Source organism: Centruroides vittatus, unplaced genomic scaffold (genome assembly GCF_030686945.1).
Source record: "Centruroides vittatus isolate TY-2023 unplaced genomic scaffold, ASM3068694v2 scaffold_1015, whole genome shotgun sequence".
NCBI classification, from domain to species: domain Eukaryota; kingdom Metazoa; phylum Arthropoda; class Arachnida; order Scorpiones; family Buthidae; genus Centruroides; species Centruroides vittatus.
Genome location: NW_027122666.1, coordinates 4,122,474 through 4,143,242, shown reverse-complemented (window position 1 = coordinate 4,143,242; position 20,769 = coordinate 4,122,474). Strand labels below are relative to the sequence as shown.

The following is a 20,769-nucleotide window of genomic DNA, read 5'->3' as shown; positions in this document are numbered from 1 at the left end:
TTCAATTAATTTTTCAATATCAAATTCTCCAACACCTTTATTTGCTGAGAAAAATTTTAATTCTTCATGAACATTTTTTACTTGCTTTACAAGTCGTCTCAAGCATTAATACACGTTAATCATTGTAAATTGAACATTCTCAAAACAAATGTTTTGAAACATTGAAACAAAGTTTAGATGCAAATCTTAGATCAAATTATGAATTTAAATTAAATGAATGTATCTGAAAAATTGTTATTTTACATTCGATGATGAATTGTAGAGCAAGTTGAAAATATTCATGAAATATTAAACTTTTTTCATCAAATCAGGTGTTTGAATAATTCTTTTTTTCATGTAGAAGGTAATTTTTGCTACATAAAAGTATGCCAAATTTCTATCATTTTATATATATAAAAATAGACTGTTGCTTTTTAGGAGATATTATAGTATTATTTTTATAATTATAAATGAAAAATATTGGAAAACATATTAACTTTTTGGATCCTTAAATAAATTGATCATATCAATGAAAATAAAATATAATAAATTAACCATAAATAATAATTGATTGCTTTGCATGTAGTATTTGTATAAAAATCATTTTAAAAATTTAATGTTAGGTTTTGTTAATTTTCATCATATATTTTATAATTGATATATTAATTGAATATATATACTATTCAATTCTCTGGTTATTAATTTTGAGAATAAATATATTGAATGAAAACTCATTTGCTATTCATTTTATTTAATATAATTTGGTGAAAATATCTGGTTATTTGAAATATTATAAACTTATATTTTTGATCATGTAGGCCTAATGCTTGCTTTTCATCGTTATTTTAATATCAAATTTTAATAATTTTTTTCCCTATTCAATAATAATTATTTATTTGCTTGTTTCAATTTTTACTTTCAGATTGCCAAAACTTTTTCTTTGTGAGTTTTGTCTCAAATATATGAAGAGTAAACGCATGCTTTTCAGGCACATGGTAAATTTTTATATAAAATATTTTTCTGTTTGTAATTGTTTAATTAAAGAAATTGATGCTATATGGGATAATTTTACTATAAATTTTTAAATTATATTGTATAATTGTAGTTGGACTTGTATCCAAAAAAACTTATTGAACAATTTTTATAATAAGAAAATGAAACAGAATGTATAATTGCATTTTATTATATAATCAAAAACTTTGTTTACAATAAGTTATAATCATAGTTTTTGTTTATTAATTTTACTTGAGAATTATTCTTGAATTAAATGATAAAAGAAGAGATAGCAATAAAGTAAATTAAACAAGTTATGATTATTTAATATAGTTATAATCTTTATAAAAAAAGTTTTTTTAATTATATTTTTTGGATTTAAAGTTACAGTAAAAATAATATATTTATTATATGTTAGAAAATATTTTTAAATTTTAAAATCTTTTTCATATTTTAAAATATCTGAATATCAAATTCCTTACAAATTAATTGCAATTGCAAATGAATAACATCAAGTTATATAATTAACACATGTAATTGTTTCATCAACATACAAATTATTTAAATTTTACTTAATGTAAATTAAATTTTTATTGCAACAACAAGTACTTTGTAAACAGTTTAAAGAGATTACATTTAAATGTTTAAATGCAAAAGTAATTATATATATTTAGTTTAAATTACAATTTTGTTTATAAATATGCAGATAACATGTTAATAAATGTTAATTAATTTCACTGTGTTTATTCATATGTAGCATAATGTAACTGATATTAATTTTGTCTGTAAATAATACTTTAGTTTGCATGTCTTGTTTGTCAGATTTACAAATTCATTATTGAAATATTACAATGAGATTCCAATCTATTCCCAAATAAATGCCCATAACTTATTTTATCAAAATTAAAAAATTTCTACTACTTTTGTATTTCTCAATTGTCATATACATTAAAAATTATACATTATGTACCAAAACTAATTTGGATTAATTTCTCTCCGAAAACAGTTTTAATATATTTGAATATGAGATTAAAATTATAACTTGAATTTATTAACTTGAGTATTGATTTTGAATTGATACCAACTAGAAATAGTTAGATATCTAGTAATTAAAACTAATTTTAATGTATTAGTTACAAGTCTGATAATTACAGAATTTTCAAATAAGATTGATTTAATATTTTATGAAAATAAATATATAAATAATTGTCAATTAAAATAAAATCTCTATTTTAAGTTTAATATGAAGTAAAGATTTGTGCATTTTATGAAATATTCATCAGTTAAGAAAAATCAAATTGTCAGAAAGCAAACAACCTAATTCTTTTAGAAGTGTGTATGAAAAATTTTAAATTAAAATAAACATTTATGGAATTTGTCATTTTAACATCAGATCCAACTTAAATAAGATTCAAATTAACAATAAATCTGCTTTAAGTAAATTCTACTGTTTATTTGAAATTTATTTGAGTTGGGTCTGATGCTGGAACAGTGAAGTTATAGAAATATTGCTTTTAATTAAAAATTTTTCATGTAGACTTCTAAAAAGAATTAAGTAATTTGTTTTTTGTCTATATTCAAAGATTGACCTAGACCAGCATTTCTCAAACTTTTTTTCTTGCATGATCCAAAATATTTGTTTGTAATGGTTCTGTGACCCAAATATTTATAAAATTTTTTAAAATCTGGTAAACTGGAGTCACTATATTATATAATGAAATAAAATTATGCATTATTGATAACTTCTACATGTGAAATATAACATTGAGTACATTTCTATTAGAGCAGTTCAGCCCAATTTCAGTTTGTAACAAATAATTTATTTGTTTTTATTATTGATATTTAACTATTAAAAAATTTAAGACTGATGATAAATAATACTGTTTCAAAATTATCTAGAAATCTATTTTACTTTGAAAAATATTACAAGTTTTTTTTTGTTTTTTTATAAACTTAATGAACCTTTTTTTAAAATGTACTTTTCAAACTGTGAGAAGATTTTGTCAATTTCATTTTGTATATACATAAAAAAATTTATTTTAAAATTATCTATTGATCCACTTCTGCTAAATTTCATCCGTTATTTATTGTTATGTATGACAATAAACCTAAAAGTATGAATAAACAAGAAATATTTCCAAAACCATTACATTTTAAATGGGTTTATGACTATGATCTTACATAAAATATTTACTTTGATGTTATTCAAAATAGAAAAGAGAAATCAATTTCATATACACATATTCTACTACTACTATATTCTCACAGCATGAATATGTGTATGTGTAAAATTAAGATTATAGAATATGTGTATGCCATACACATATCCTATAATCTTAATTTTATTACTAAATGACAATAATAATTATAAGAAAAAGTTGTTAAACATTTTCAGTACTTAACAGATGCATCTATTGTCATCATCATTCATCATCATTAACCCTGGGCTCATTGCCTGTTGGTTTCTGATGCCTTTTCCACTATTTTGTTCCATTTCTCTCGAACCATTGCTGATTTTCTCAATTCCCATACATTCAGTCCATACCACTTCTTCATGTCATCAACCCATTCTCTATATGGTCTGCCTTTTGTTGGATTCATCCATAATACCATAGACTAAAATCTTAATTTTTCTGTTTTTATTCATTCTTGTGATATGTCCAAACAGTTGAAGTTTTCATTGTATAATTTTTTGTAAGAGGTTTTTTTTCATATATATCCTATTATAAAGTTCTTTGTTTGTAACTTTCTGCATTCATCTATTGTATATATGGATGCAGTAGTACTACTGAAATATTCTCTAAGAACTAGGAAGTATTACAAGTATTTCTGCAGAAGGTAGTATCATTTCGTGACTTATTAAAATTCTAATGTGACCCAATATTGGATTGTGACCCATAGTTTGAAAAATGCTTATCTATACATCTAAATAAACTGCTTAAAATTCAAGCATATTTGTAGCCTTTATTATGGTGTAGGTATTTTACATTTTAAGTATTGTTGTATATGGCCATATATACAGTGATCTATTATGTATACAGTCCTGGTCAAAAGTTTGGAAATATGGAATGTACTAGGAAATGGAAATAGTACTAGTATTGTACTGTATATACACATCATCACCTGAATATATTATTCTTTCTTATTCTGAGATGTTTTTAATTTCAAAAGTTTGGAAACACATTCAAATAAATTTTTCTAAACTTTTGGCCATTGTAGGCTCTCAAGTTAGCAGACTCCAGAATTAATGGACAAAAAATTTTTGTTGTAAAGGAAAAATTTAGAATTTTTTTTAACTTGCAAATAGAACACATTATAAGATGGGTCAATGAATTTAAATTAATCAATGTATATTATAATAATATCGTATTCATACTTAAACATTATAATAACATTTTAATATTACTTGTAACAGTACATTGTAAGTTCATTATTAATATAGGGCATTTTATAATGTTTGTTGAAATCAAAAAAGTCACTGCAAGAGAAGTACTGAACTCACTTCAATGAAACCAACACTGGACAGGGCAGGAACTCAAACAATTTTTTAACACTTACAAATGTTCAGTATGTGCATCATGGGTGTCACAGCATACATTTATATGATAATCCAGTTCTTGCCATACATTTTGCAAAATGGGTGCATCGATAGTGGACACTGCTGTGATAACATGCTGTTTGGCTCAGTGATGTCATGCAGCAATGGTGGGACAATTTTATCTTTTACGTAATTTCGCGAAAAGAAATCATATGGTGTGAAGTCTGGTGATCTGGGAGCCACAGCATCAGGTATTAATTATTTTCAGACACATGTCCTATGCAAGGCCCTAGCAGCTCTATATTCAGGTAGAAACAGACTTCCTTATAAAAATGGATGGTACAGCTGTCTTATTAAAATGGATGGTACAGCTGTCTTATTAAAAAATGAAATTTGAATCATCAAGCAACTTAAGTCACAACTGTAACATATCCAGGTATGTCTAATCCATTACTGTTTCTTCAGTGAGAAAGAATGGCCTATACACATATGTTTTTGAATATTTGAAAGTGTTAAAAAAATTGTTTGAGTTCCTACCTCATCCAGTGCTGGTTTCATCGAGGTGAGTTCATTACTTTCCTTGCAGTGACATTTTGTAACTCTGAAAAACATTATGAAACTCCTGGTATATGTTCTTAAAACACATTTGATTTAATGGACTTTTGGCAACAGTGGACACCTCTTTCCCAATTAGTTCATTAAATTGAAGACTTGTATATATGTTAACTGTCTGGTTTTATATGCATTTTAGATTTACCACTTGCTTTCTTGATACAATTTAGTCTGAGACTCTTGCACCATTAATTAAGTCATACCATCAAACTAAACCCAAAATTCAAGCAATTAGAAATATTGAATTATTTTTTTTAACTTTTATTAAATATATTTATTAGAATCAAGTTTTTAGTTTTTGTAATCATATTACATTTTTATGCATTTTGAGTCTGAAATAATATGAATCCATTGATAATGTACAAAGCTATTCTGTACAATTTATCTCTTGTCAGGAATAAGTAGAAATAGTTGAAAAATGAGTTTTTATCACAGTTTTATGAAGAAAAAGTTGCAACTGAAATTAATTATATCATGACTATTACCATGAAAATTTTTATAGAAATTTTAGGAATATTTTGTCTATTAGGAGTCCTGAAACTGGTTCTAAAGAACCCAAAAGGGCTTGGCAAATAATAAACAGAGTTACTCCTTAAAAAGGTCTTAGTGATTTTTGATTTTTAAATATAGATAGGTATATTTTAATTTTATCATATGTTTAATTGTAGTTTAACTTATTATTGAAAAATGCACATTAAATTTTACATAATAAAAATGATCTTTCAATACTTCTATTATGTCAACATTTAAGAATTTTCAAATATGAATCTGCTTTTCAGTCTTTTCTAACTGGATTTTTTAAAATTTCAATTATGTGTTTTTTCCAAAATTATTCTGAAATATTGAGAAAGAGAGAATTTTAATTAAAAAGTTTTGAATATAATTCTGAAAAAAAAAAAAAAGATTGATTTCTCTGTCAGCATGGGATAATTTTTGTAATTCCAGTATATTCAAATTAATGAAACAGAATTGTAAATTTAATAAAAGCCACAACTTTGTTTCTAACAAATAAGTTGAGTAGTTAACATTTTAGAAGAAAAACTTCTTAAGTAGTAATAAACGATAGAAAATAACTCATGTTCTTTCTTATAAAATGAGAAAAAACCACTGCTTCTTAATAATATGTTTATTTAAATAACCAAACATTTTTGATCTATTATGTACACTTTAGATCTGAATGTTATTGCAGACTTTATATCTTCAGTTGCCAGAAGTTTTCAAAAGTAGAATTTTCAATCTTTTGAAGATAATAATCTTGAAAGTAGTAATTATTTAAAATAAATAATCTTTTAAAAGGAGAGTTTTTCTTTAAATGATACGTAATCATTTCATTTTATTTAACATAGTAAAGCGTTTTTTGTTTTATACATTATTTTAATGTATAAAACAAAAATGCTTTACTTTAAAATAGTTAGGTTTTGAACACAGATTAAATACTTTATTAGAAAAGTTTCATAAAAAAAAAAATACAGATTTCAATTAAGAAGAGATTGATTATATTACTCAGTTCTAAAACACACCATGACTTTAAATTGTAAGTATTTTCTGGAAGGAAAACTTTTAAAATAACCAGTTTTATTAACTTTTGTTAAGAAATGGAAAAACAATAGAAATGTCTTGAAATAGATAATGTTTGATAGTTCTATTTTCATGCTATTATGTATATAGATTAACTTTTCTAATAATTCCACATCATAATGTCATCTTGAATGTGTTTTAATTGTTAAAAGAGAAATTTAAATTAAATACTCATTATCAGAAAAACTCAATTGAATTGATGTAACTGTTTGGTAGTACATCTGAAAATGTCATAATGCAGCACATGGTTTACTTGTGATAACTTTTTGATTGTTGTTTTAGACTTTGAATGTAAGATCTATTGGTTCTAAGACATACCTTTATTAATTTTGGGCAAGTAAAAAATGGATAAAAATTACATTTTAGAATTGAGGAAATAGAGACATCTCTCTTTAATAAAGGGTGATTATCAGAAAATGATGTAAAATATTTTAAAATGTTCCCATTTACACATTCTCAACACAGTACACAGATTCTTTGTAACACAACAACAAAACTATTTGAAATTTATTTTCAACACTAGTGAGTAACACTCTGGCACTCCACAAGCGAGTAACACTCAGGCACCCGACAATTAATTAATAAAAGCACAACATTGGTTCTTTACCATCCACACAGCTACGCACTCTGGTCAACACTGACTGGACACACCAAAAGGAAAACACAATTTCTCCCTCTCTAGGCAGGAAGAACTCTCCCCGCATTCCCAAGTCTATAGTTACACGTAGTTATTAGAAAATTATTAAAAACCTTTTTGATTACATATAGCTAAAAAGTAAACAAGTAATTTAAACATACTAAGTTTCAAACTGTTTTGCGTTGTTGCTTACATTTTTAAAATACTGATACAAGCTTTCCAACAAAGATCTTTGTTAATATTCATTTCTTGAAAGACATCAATGATAAAATGTTTCAAAGTGATGATATCACCAGGTTTGTAAGATGATACTTATTTCTATGAACTTCTTCCAAGAAACTAAGATCTGGTGCCATCATGAGAAAGTAATAGTGATGTGAGAATCTTTAAACGTTTTTATTCTTTAGTTATATATAAAAGATTTTAAAATGTTTCTAGTAACTATATATTTTATTTTGGAATAAAACATATTTTAAAACAGAGAAAAGTGGGTACTTTCTTTAGGGCCATCCTATTTGCAAACATTATTCTTAAAGGCAATTATTCCTTTTATATTATTGCATAGAATTGTAAGATATACATGCAATTAAAAATAAGCATAAAAATTAAAAATTATTTGTTCTCTAAAGATAGAGTGAGCAGTTAAAAGTTAATTATAAGCAGTTAGTTATAAGCAGAATAAAATACTTATTTATATTTTAAAATATAAATAAAGATTTCTCAATAAATTCTTTTTTTTAGAAACAAAAGTTTATTGTTTTATAGATTTTGGAGCATCGTGCTTTGTTAAAGTTTAAACCAATGAAATTCCAATGATTGTTTATTGTTTATATTTAGTAAAATTTTAAAATTCTATTCTGTTTATTAATTTATCTAATAGAGTGAACTAGAAGAGTTATTGGAAAGAATTAAAGATACATTTTAAAACAATAACTAAAATATACAAAGGCAAATAAGTTTCTCTCATGAAAGGCTATATTCTCAATATGTAATTTGCACTAAACATTTCAAATTATAAATTAACTAATTTACTACTAATGAGATTGTGATGTAGATTTTGAAAAGCTAATTATTTAAATATATATTAACTTTGAGTAATAAATAACATTTGAATCAAAATTAACATTTTAAAATTTGCATACATAATATATTGACTAAATGAAATATTCATTATGAATTTGATAATGAGAATTATTAATATAATGCATTAAAATATCATTTAAATTATAAAACATTTATCATATTGCTTTGTTTCAGAAATTTTTATTAGCTTTGGTACATAACATTTTTCTTTTTATACAGTTTGTTGAATTATTCATAAAATATTTTTCATAAAAAAGTAAAATGCTAATTTGATATGTATGAACAAAAGCTTTTAAAATACATAATTATATTATTACAATAAACAAATAATTAAGATTGAAAGAAATAATAATTTTCTTTAAAGATTTTTAGCATCTCCAAAATCCTGATATGTTCTATTTTGTTTTTATAATTTGAACTAATATTCAAGCCAATTTACAATCTTACTTGTAAGTTGTAAATTCACATGAATATTGTTTTCACTAGCATATATCAACAGTGTGGTGGATTAACTTTTATTGTCTATATATGATTTGTGTTCTGTTATGTATTTTTTTAACTGATCTCTTGGTCGAACATATCTATATTATGTCCTTTTGGGACTTTTTGTTGGCCCACCAGTGGCAAGTGGATAAAACCATTGAACACTAGTAGTTAGTTATTGGTTCACACCTTTCCAACAGACTGATCATATGGAGTTTTCCTGGTTTTCTTCATATTTGTAACACCTGAATAGAGGTGAGTTTCCCATAAAAGTCCTCCCCAGAGGCATTCTTTCCTTTGGCAGATTGCCCACATCACGTTGCCATAACCAAATAAACTGAACTTTTTATCCTTAATTGGTATTTTATAAATTCCAGGGGCTCTGGTAGTCAATAGGGTCCTTTCCATTGCAGAGAAGCTTAAAAATGTGTAGGTTTCTTTTGATGATAGCTATTGTATAAGATCCAGCTTTCTTGAATATATTTTGCATGCACCTTTCTTAAGTGATAATTTTATGTTGATAAACCAAGTCTAGGTTGATTTTTTTGTCTATGAGTAGTGCTATTTGGACATTCCAATTAGTTCCTGGGAAAGCCGTATGTTGTAGCTATGACCACTATGTGTTTTTGTTCTGCCTTTGTATCTTCTGTTTTATTACAATGGGTGTAAGTTCGCCTTATGAAGGCTTTAAAGACAATGATTTTGTATTTAAATAGATCATTAGAATCAGCTAATATGTATAATGGACAAAATTTGACTTATAGTATACATTCATATCAAAGCCATTATCATTAAAATAAATTGAAATATCTGAAAAGTAGGTGCTGGTGTTGTTCATTTGGTCTAATTGTAGAAGCAAGTCATATGGATTGGAGGAATTCATCTATGTTTGGTTTAGTATTTCAAACTATACAAATATCATCAATATATCTTTTATATATGCAGATGTGCTGGAGGAATTTAGGTAGAACTTTAGCCTCCAAGAGTTGATTCACCATTTTACATAGGTCCCCATATAATGGACTATCCATGGAAACCCCTTTTTTCTGTGGGTTGATGTTGTCTTTTAATAAGAAACAGGACGTGTGATACCACTTGCTGTGTTACACCTCTGATAATCTGAGAATTTGTTGATGGTATGTTGGATTATTTGACTAAAATTTGTTCGTCAAATAATAAAAATTTATGAATAGTCTTTGTACAGTTTAAATAGTTTCTTAATTTAAAACAATGAACAATCTCTTAGGTGTTTGTTTAAGATTTTTGAATTTCTGATTTATATTTCAATATAAAATATTATATTCAGTATATTTCATATTAATATTATAGTTTAATTATTTCAAAATATTATTTCTAATATCTTTGACCACTGTAGTATACTATTACAAAACTTTCAGTTTTCATATTAATTACTATATAATAGAACACAGAAATGAAATGTGTGTAAAAAGATGATATTTTCCTATCATCTTCTTACACACATTTCATTTCTGTGTTCTGTTATATAGTAATTATCTTCTATGAAATGTAATAGCAGAATTTGTATAGAAAGTTTTATGTTGAATGTTCTGAAATGTGAGTGATCAAATATAAAGGAGTTTTGATGACACTGCAAGTCAGACTTGGTGATGCCATAAGTCAACTTTAATTCTTACTGTTCATATCTGCTACATGTCAAGAAAAGCACTTAAATTTTGAACACATTTATTATGCACTTGAGAGATAATATTTAAAATTCTAAATAAATCAATGAAAAGTTCATAAAATTTCTTACTTTATAAAGCCAAAATTTGATTCTGTTTGTATTTTCATGAATAGAACTGTACCGTTAGATGAACCAATCTTTTAAAATGAATGCTGTCACCTTAATTTTTTGTAATTTTCTACTAAACATTTTTTTAATAGCATAAGGTATTTCCAGTTATAACACTTAATTTAAATAGCAATAATGAACTAATGCTATACTTGGGAGTCAGTGATATAAGTCAGTCAGATTCAACCAACACCCACTTTCTCAAAAGTCCCCTTTTTGTTTGATCATTTAGTATATAAATATAAATTCATGTAGCAATTAAAAGTTTTTAATTTATTATTAATGTCATATTAAATTTAAAACTTTTTGTGAATATTGTTTAGAAGTTCTATATATATATATATATACAGTAGACCCTCCCTATAACACAGTAGATATGTTTCGTGTTATATGAATTCCATGTTGTACGAGCCACTTAGATTTTACAAATACACAAGCCGTTCACAGCTTGGCACTTGTGCAGTTTAGGGGGGACGGCTGTTTGAAAGGTTTTCTTCCATAAAATTAACCGATTCTAGACCTAATTTGACTCAAACATTTCCAAAACATGTATAATTTTTTGGGAATAATCCATATAAACTATGTTATAAACAAATAGGAATACTTACCAAGTGCGCACCGTTCAAAGACACCATTGCTTAAGCTTGTTTTCGTTGTGGAGTGGCTCATCAAATGGCGGACGCGTTTCCTGATAAGTTATTCTTTCTGCGAAAAATTTGCTGAACTTTGGAGACATCATTAATAGAAATATAATTTTTATGGCCATTAAATAATAAATGTTTTGTCTTGTTATGTGAGCTTCTTTTAGCGTGTTACATGAACACAATCGCAATTTTTCCGCTGTGTTATATGAATCTGTCTTATATGAACCCATGTTATAGGGGGGTTTACTGTATATAAGAACTGCTGAAAAATTAGTGATAAATTTTGAATTTTATGTATTAGTTTTTAACACAATAATATAAATTTTGTATTATATTGAATATTATGAAAGTTTCTAATTTTCACATGAATTATATATCTGTAAGATATCATTTTATGTATTTTTTACATTGTATAATTTATTTGCTAATTCATTATCTTATCAAGTATTTTTCACAATTGCATTTTGTGTTTTGGAGAATATGAAGTTATATATCATATAATAAAATATTTTATATTGTAATTAATATATATATATATTATTTTATTTAATCCAAAATTGATATAGTAGAAAATCAAATATTTAAATAAAGTGATATATATATATATATATAAAGTGTACAGCAAATTTTATTGGTGACTTTTTATCATGTTAGTTCATCCAAGTAAACTAAATTATATCATGGTGCCAACAAGGAAATATCACACTTGAGCATTCAGTAAGATTCATTAAAATTGGCATGAGATCATGAGAAAATTTCTTGTTAGCTTAGCTAAATTTAGATGTTCTAAATTTGATTAGACTTTACTCATTTTAACTTGTTATCTTTAAATTTATTTTCAGTTTGAAAACAAACTTTTGGCTTCGTCATAATGTATCATATGGTATATTTTAAAATTAGAACAATGAATTTTAAATTAAGTTTAGAATAAAAATGTAGTAAAATATTTAAATATTTTAAAATTTGGAAATATGTTTAAAATAAATTTTTTGTAATAGATATTGTAAACAAAAATTTAAATATTCATAGAGTAGACCGTTTTATTTTTTTTATCAGTAAAGTTACTTTTACTGTAGTAAATCAAAATGATATCTATAAAAAGTTCTTGTTATATATTTATCTGAAAGTTTATCCAGACTAATACTGGATATTTTTTAAAAGTTATTTAAATATTCTTATATATACAATACTTTAAAATGTATTAAACACTAATTAATTTAAAATTACTATTAAATATATGATATCTACTTGTATTATATTGCATCATTTAATTGTATGAAGATTTATCATAACAGTTACATGATTTCAAACATTTTTACATGTCACAGAACAGTTAGAGGAATTATAACAATTAATTTATCTTTATATTGCATTTGAAGAAAATTAAGAAGTTAACATTCAAAATATCAAAATAAGTATTTATTTTCTCTTATTATTCTTCTATTTATTCTAATTATTATTTTAGTATGTTAAAGTGTTCTCTGGTGAAAGACCTGGTAATTATACAAAAATATTAGTTAATATATAAATGAAAGTATTATAATCTAAAAACAGTAAAATCAATTTTTTTATATATAGGTTAATGTTTTGATCAATGCTAACATTAATCAAAGCATTAACCTACATATCAAAAAATATGACAACGATAAATACTAATATTGATTATTGTCAGGCTTGTAGTCTATTTATCAAACCATTTTATCAGTATTTTTACAAAATAAACTGAATATTTTATATCCAATTTGATATAATTTTCCTAATGATATGAAATTATTTTTGAATGAAGCAATTTATTACAGTTGAAAATTATAATTTAAATTAAAATATGTAGATTGGTAATAAATATTATATATATATAATATTTATTACCAATCTGCATATTTTATTACCTATATATAATATATATATATATTTATTTTTAGTTTGAGATTGAATTTAAATATTAGTTTCATACTGGCAAGTCAAATCATGCACCTTTCTCTTCCAATAGCAATTTTTAAACAACTGAAAACTTTAGTTCATATTACATATACTTTGGTGTTTTTATTTTTTTATTTATATTTTTTATATTCATTCACTCACTACTTATATGAGTTTGTGTTTATTCTTTTATTTATGTATTTTTATTTGTTTCCTCTTGTGGAGTATAAGATTTGAATATACAGGTATACCTTGCCTTACATCAGTAATTGGTTCCAGGAGAGGCGACATAAGTCAAGTTTACTTGTGTAGTTATGACACATCGTAACTATGGTGGAAAACGCCAATAATGAGCACTTAAAGACCACTAAATAAGACGACAACGCAAACACAGATGTTTTCATGTTTCGTTTTCTAGGATTTATGATGATTATATTAACATTTACTGTAAATGTACATATTTTAATATGATTTTATGTGCTTTTAACACTTTTCTAGTGATATTATGACTTCAATATTTGTGGCAGACGGATGTAAAGTCAAATAAAATGATTTAAACTTGATTTTTATTTTTCCATGTACTTGTTTGACAAACGACGTATAATCGAGAACGACGTAACTCAATGTAATTAAAGATTTAAAACCTACAAATTCTTTTTGGAATATTCTTACATAAAAACCTGACCTGATGAAGGCTTATAAATTAGGCTGAAAACATTTGTTTAATAAAAAAGTATTATTGGAAGAGAAAGGTGTGCGATTGGGACTTTTGTAGCTGTTTTATTTTTTTCTATATTTCCATACTGAAGTTTTAGCTTTAATAATGAAGTCTGTTGTCACTTTACCAAGGTGTGTCATTTTAAATTTGGCCTTTTCAAACTCTCTAATATTGATACTAAATAGAGAATTTGAAATAAAATTAATATTGTAGTATAAAAGGCTTCTTGTTTGAATAACTATGTTAAATTTTCAAATGGCTATTAATATGCCTCAAAACTAAACTTATCATAATGACCACAAATGACTTTAAGGTAACTGTTTTATCATTTCAATTTTATTGATGCCAATATGCATCTTGGACATATACATTCATCCCTCTTTAGTTGGATACAATATTATATAATATTTAGTTAAGTAAATATAAAATATACCTCTTCAGATTCACATAAAATATTATCCATGATAGTGTAAATTTCATTTGAAATCATAGACTTTTCTTGATGAAATGCTTTGTGACAGCACAATTTTCTAGTTTTAAAAAATATACTCAACACACTTTGGTAGACAACCAAATAAAAAATACTGGACAGAAGATTAAAATTTTGCATGTTCTTATTAAAATGCCAAAAAAATAGAACAATTACTCTGCCATTTCTGTGTCAAGCCACAAATGTATCAAACATTTCATGTCATTTTATATATTACAATCAAGACAAATATTAACATCAAATATCAAGTTTGTTATATATATATTATATCAGTTGATCAAATTAAAAATAGATTCCTAAGAAGTCTTGTATTCTTTTCATTTGATTACTTGGTATATTAAATTTATTTTCTGATAGAATAAGGTGCGACACAGTTCTACACTATGTTCTGTTGTGTTAATGTTAAAGATTAAGCGATGTATGGTTTTTTTAAACCCTCTTTTATTGATCAATAAACAAACTTGAGTTCTCCATTTACATGTAGGACACATTTAGAGCATTTTGCTCTTTTTCAGTTGCATATAAATTTCAAATTGATTTACAATATTTTACAAAAGTTTTTTTTATTGTAAAGATTGCAAAACACATTTGCCTTGTTAAACTCCAAGAGACATTTATTAAAATCACTTCTAATTTAACTTTTTAAATTTAATATAACGATAAACCAACCAACGCCTAAATAATCGGGCTAATAAATGGCTATAATTAATTAATAAATATAAACGAATTTGGTATAGAGGTAAGCATTAGGCACCATCTCATATCTAAATTAATGATTATAATTTTAATAATTTAATAAATAATTTAGAACATTCTGGAAGAAAATAACTGACCCGGGGCAGGGATTGAACCCACAACCTCCGCTTGCCATCCGGTGCTCTACCAATTGTGCCACCCGGACCCCAAGTCAATCATCCCTTCCAGACGTATTTAAATCCCCGCCCCGAGTCAGTTATTTTCTTCCAGAATGTTCTAAATTATTTATTAAATTATTAAAATTATAATTATTAATTTAGATATGAGATGGTGCCTAATGCTTACCTCTATACCAAATTCGTTTATATTTATTATTTAATTATAGTTATTTATTAGCCTGATTATTTATGCATTGGTTGGTTTATTTAATATAACTTCGGGCTTTCAGTTGTATTATATTTATTTAATATAACAAAAGGATTTCAGTGTTTTTTGGTCATGCCATCTCATATCCAACCAAGATTTACTATATGGGATATAAATCAAATTAATAAAATATCTCACACTTGACAAAATGAAATATCCTTTGGTGGGTTTGTTATAAAACACATTTTTTTAGAAATTATTCAAAATATTTTAATATTTTGTATATTTCATGTAGTAAACCTTGATTGAATATGTTATAGAGCATTTTATAAATTTTAAGAATTAATTTTTAAAAGTATTTTTTGAAAAATGGAAACCTTTTTAGTGAGTTATTTAAAATGAATATTTAAGAAAATATTTTTTGAGGTATTTTAGTTATTTGATATATATCCTATATAGTAAACCTTGATTGGATATGACATGGCATAACAAAAAATAATATTAAAAATTCTTTCGTTATATTAAATTAAAAAAGTTAAATTAGAAATAATTTTAATAAATGTCTATTGGAATTTAACAAGGCAAATGTGTTTTGCAATAGATAACTGAAGTTTTTTTATTGATCAGTAAAAAAGAATTTTAAAAAAAGGCCTTACATTGTATTGTCTTTAAGTTGAAAATTAAGCTACATTAAATCTCTTTTCTTTTCTTTCGAAGACACAATGTAGTGACGTAAACTTAAACACTGGGCGAATTTTTCATCCTTTTTATTCGGTTGGACTTGCACCGCGGTTTGCAACGATGGAAACCGACCTCCCTCCACGTTGCGAACCGCGGTGCAAGTCCAACCGAATAAAAAGGATGAAAAATTCGCCCAGTGTTTAAGTTTACGTCACTACATTGTGTCTTCGAAAGAAAAGAAAGGAAAGAAACGAAAATACAAAACACGGTTTCCTCAAGATAGTACATTAAATCTATTTATTTATTCATTTATTTAAGCTAAAAAATTATGTTATAGTGTAACAATCTTCTAGTTTAAGCTAAAGTTTTGTCTAATTATGAATAAATATGAAAATTATTATTTTATTTTACTATATTATTTGGGCTAATATGGACAGGAATAACCAGAGAATTGATAGGAATAAAATTATCATGGTCAGAGAAAGTACTTGACCCTAAAAAAGCTGTTAAAGTTGTGACAAATAATGAAATTATAGCATGTTTATAGCAATATAAATATATTAAATTTATATATATATTATATTTTGAATCTGGTTTCAAAGAAAAAATTTACCTATCTTGCAGATAATTTTTAAATTTTAAACCTGATTCAAAAATTATGCTGTAGTTAAGTAATTATCTGTTGCTATTTTTGAGTTTTATTTTAAATATAAAATAATTTTTTAAACACAAAAAAGAAAGAAAAAAGTATAAATTCTTTTCTTGGAATTCAACATCAAATACTTTAAATATTTGAGATAAAGAAAATATTTCCTCTAGAATCAAAATAAAACATTCTTTGATAAATATGCAAGACATTCAAATGAGACTATGGCTTTATTTAACAGATTAGTATATAATTGCTCAGAAGTTTTTAGAAATGTGTTAATTATAACTAATACCAGATTGTAGAAGACTGATAGATCAAATTATAAATTATGTTACTATTTTAATATAAATATACATAAAAGTACATAGTACATAGTACATAATCGCAAATTTTTGATCTTAGAAGATATGATAACAAAACTCAACAGCAGATTTTGGAAGAGGAAATACATCAGTAAAACTTGATGGACAAATAAATCATTACTAGCAGATAAACTTAAAAATAGTGGCAGAAAAATTGAGTTTCTTGTTTTTTTTTAATCAATGTTTTGTTCATCATTTGTAAATCAGTATCTGTCAGTAAAGAAATTTGAATTTTACTAATAAGTACATTATTTGCTAAGAATTTAATGAAGGAATGTGATTAAATATTGGCAGTAATTAATCTTATCATTTATTTATGAACATTATTTTATCCAGAAAGTGTTTACACATTGAGTATCAAAACAGTTTATTATTTTCCAATGTAATGAACAACTACACTTTTACTAAAAACAACTAAATAAATCAAAACATTGCTTATTTATTTATTTATAAAGATGGATGCCAAAATTTTTGACTTTTTATGACAAAGAACAACAGTGTTTTCATAAAAATTGTCAAAAATTTCCTGAACCAAATTATTTGTTGTTGTGAAATCTGGATCTGTCATTACCTTACAACAAATAAATTCTGTCATTTCCTTACCAGACAAATTATTGTTTGTATGTTTTGAAGTAGGAAAGGTATTATTTATGTGAACTTTTGACAATCAGCATTGAATAAACATGATGAAGTCCTGCCAGATACTGTAATAAATCCTCTGTGATTTAAGATAAAATTTGTTGCATATCTTTCATCTGTTTTGGATTAGTCTGAAACATTTTCATCTTTTAGTTACTAAAATTTTTTCTTTATAGTCAACATTTCAATAAATTGAAGCAATTTAAATACTGGCTAAACTTAGTTTAGGACGCTGGAAAAATCTTTCAATATTGCAAACTTATAGGCTGTTATCAGACAGGCAAATTGGTTATGTGTACCAGAAACTCATAAGCTTCACTAAGTTGCACTTCTTGGTGGTATATGCGAAAAAGACATGCTACTTACTGTTATGCTATATATATTTCTGCTCATTATGGACTCTGAAGGTAAACTTTTCTTTTTTTCTCACCTGTGATGATGATGTCTACCACAATGACAAAAATCCAATGACATAATATTGCATAAAATAATTATAGATGCTATGAGCTATACAAGTTACAAATTACAAACAAAATACATTGAATAAAAAGTTGAGTAATAAACTACAACTTTTTTACAATCATTAGTTGTAATCAATTTTGATTGCATAACGTTGCAAATACATCAACAAGTTAAAAGTATTATAAGTCTTGTAACTTATAATTTTTATATAGCAGGGCCCTGAACTTTTGATAGTTGAATAGTACTATGCAGCATTAACTTTTCATTGATCAATTTTAATAATAAATTTATCTGTATAAAAATTTTCCACAAATTTGGTCTTGTTTTCCACCCTGAACATATGGTTAATTCAATTATTTGACATGGCCACCAAAAGTAGTTTGTGTGAAAAACTCCACACCCATGCAAAGATGGTGTTTTGTAGTGGAGATTTGCATCTCTGCCACAGATGTGTACCACTAAAACCAGTGTGAAAGCATATTTTCAAAATACAAGAATTTCAATGGCGAGATGAATGGACAGGACTAAGTTAGCATCACTTAGTAGTGTGACTGCGTAGCCCATTTGAAAGTAGTCATACTTCTTATTTTAGTTTTTGCAATTTAATTTTTGCATTGTTTAAGTAATAATTATTTTTTTCACAAGTTTCATAATTAATTGAAAGTATCCTGCCAATGGTGGTTATTCGTCTTTTTAATTTATTAAAAGTTAGTTAACACAAATTATAGAATAGAGGAAATATTCTTCTAATTAATTTTGTAGATTTTTAATAATTAATGTATGATTTGTTGTTTTTTATAAAATAAATTGTTTTATTATTGTTGTTGTTGGAGATAGAGAGTAAACTTTTAAAAAATATTAAGAATAATTCATTCCTTTATTTGAAGTTGTATTCTGAAGCTGAACTGCACAGCGCTCAAAACATTTAAGTTCTAAGTAGATACTTTTGATTTTTAAAACAAGATGAATGTGTTTTATTATTGATTTTAAAGTCAAAATTTGATGAAGAAATTCATATTTTTAAAAAATTTATTGTTTTTCCCATCATAAGATCATTTTGTGTAATCTAGAAACATTGCATTCCTTGTAATAAACTCTTTCTTAAAAAGAAAGTTTTTTCTTGTATGTATATATTACAAGAGAAAACTATAAATACTTTAAAAATATATGGAGTCTTCCAAATACAGATTCTGCACACAACTTTAAGTAGAACCTAGGAGGACATCTCATCATATGCATACTGATTCTATTTTGCTATGAGACTTTTTATTTATGTAAATAAAACTCTTAAAAGAAGATTAAATTTGTCCATCTAAAAAGGACAGTTATTTTTACCAGCAACTGTTCTTTTTAGATAGAAAGTTGATACAACTACAATTTTTTATGTTTAGTATTTTTTTTATTTCTAATTATCCAATTGTAGCTTAGTCTGAGACTTGGTTAGTACACCTTTTTCCTGGTTTTATATTGTATTCTATTATTTTAAAAATTTTTCTCGGGCTTATGACCCATATTTTTGTATCATTATCACTGATGTAAAGTGATTTCAGGAATATGTATGGTTGAAAGCTAAATTTTTCTACCAGAAAATGAATGAAAGTAATATAAATTGAAAACATTTCTGACTGAAGTAAATAATTTTTTGAATAGCTTGTTTAAAATTAAATGCAAATAGAACTATTGTTTATAAACATATCATAATAATTAGGACTGTCAATAAATATGAAATGCATATTAGTAAATGATTTCTAATTGATTAAAAACAAATAAAATCTATTTTAAATTAAAATATATTTACAGTCTCGTAATGGTCCTTACTGAGTTGTTATTTTCTTGTGTCTCTGTGTCCTGCCACTCTTTTATATGCCAATATACATTAAGAATATTGATGTATAAAATTGATATGTTTTTGAGCCAATAAAAAATAAAATTCTTAAAAACATTACAGTTTGAATTCTTTGTATACTAGGTTAGCAAGATGGGTGGTAGTTTCCAAGATTTCATATTTCATATAAATGTTAGTTTCATCTTACATGATTGTAATTTACATGATACTTTTGTAAACTAGTCTATTGTGAGAATTGAAGGTGTGTATAAAAATTTTAAGAAAAAAATTCCATCTGTCTTTGAATGATGATATAAGTAGTATTTTTGAAAAAATTTATTGATATTCTCCTAACAATTTGATTTTTACATATAAATGTTTTTTCTTAAAATTATTTTCATAAAATATTTGTATTTATTGTTTTGTGAAAATTATCTATAAATCTATCTAATCTAATATAGCAATATTTTTTTTTTTTCATTTTTTGTATATGTTTTGCCTACAAAAACAAATTCAGGTATCCCTTATATAATACGGTAGTTACATTCCAAAAAAGCATTGTATGTGTGCTCCAAAGGACTAATGCAAAACATAGGATTAG

The 20,769-nt window shown here is 25.2% G+C and overlaps 1 protein-coding gene across 3 annotated transcripts in view; it reads left to right on the top strand.

The window, feature by feature from the left end:
- Positions 1 to 20,769, top strand: part of LOC136986413 (histone acetyltransferase KAT6B-like) — a 122,918-nt gene that overhangs the window by 64,523 nt on the left and 37,626 nt on the right. For all 3 annotated transcript variants that reach the window (XM_067283940.1, XM_067283939.1, XM_067283938.1), the window contains exon 12: positions 902 to 974. In XM_067283940.1, coding sequence (XP_067140041.1) covers positions 902 to 974 — 73 coding nt within the window. The remainder of the gene's footprint in view (positions 1 to 901; positions 975 to 20,769) is intronic.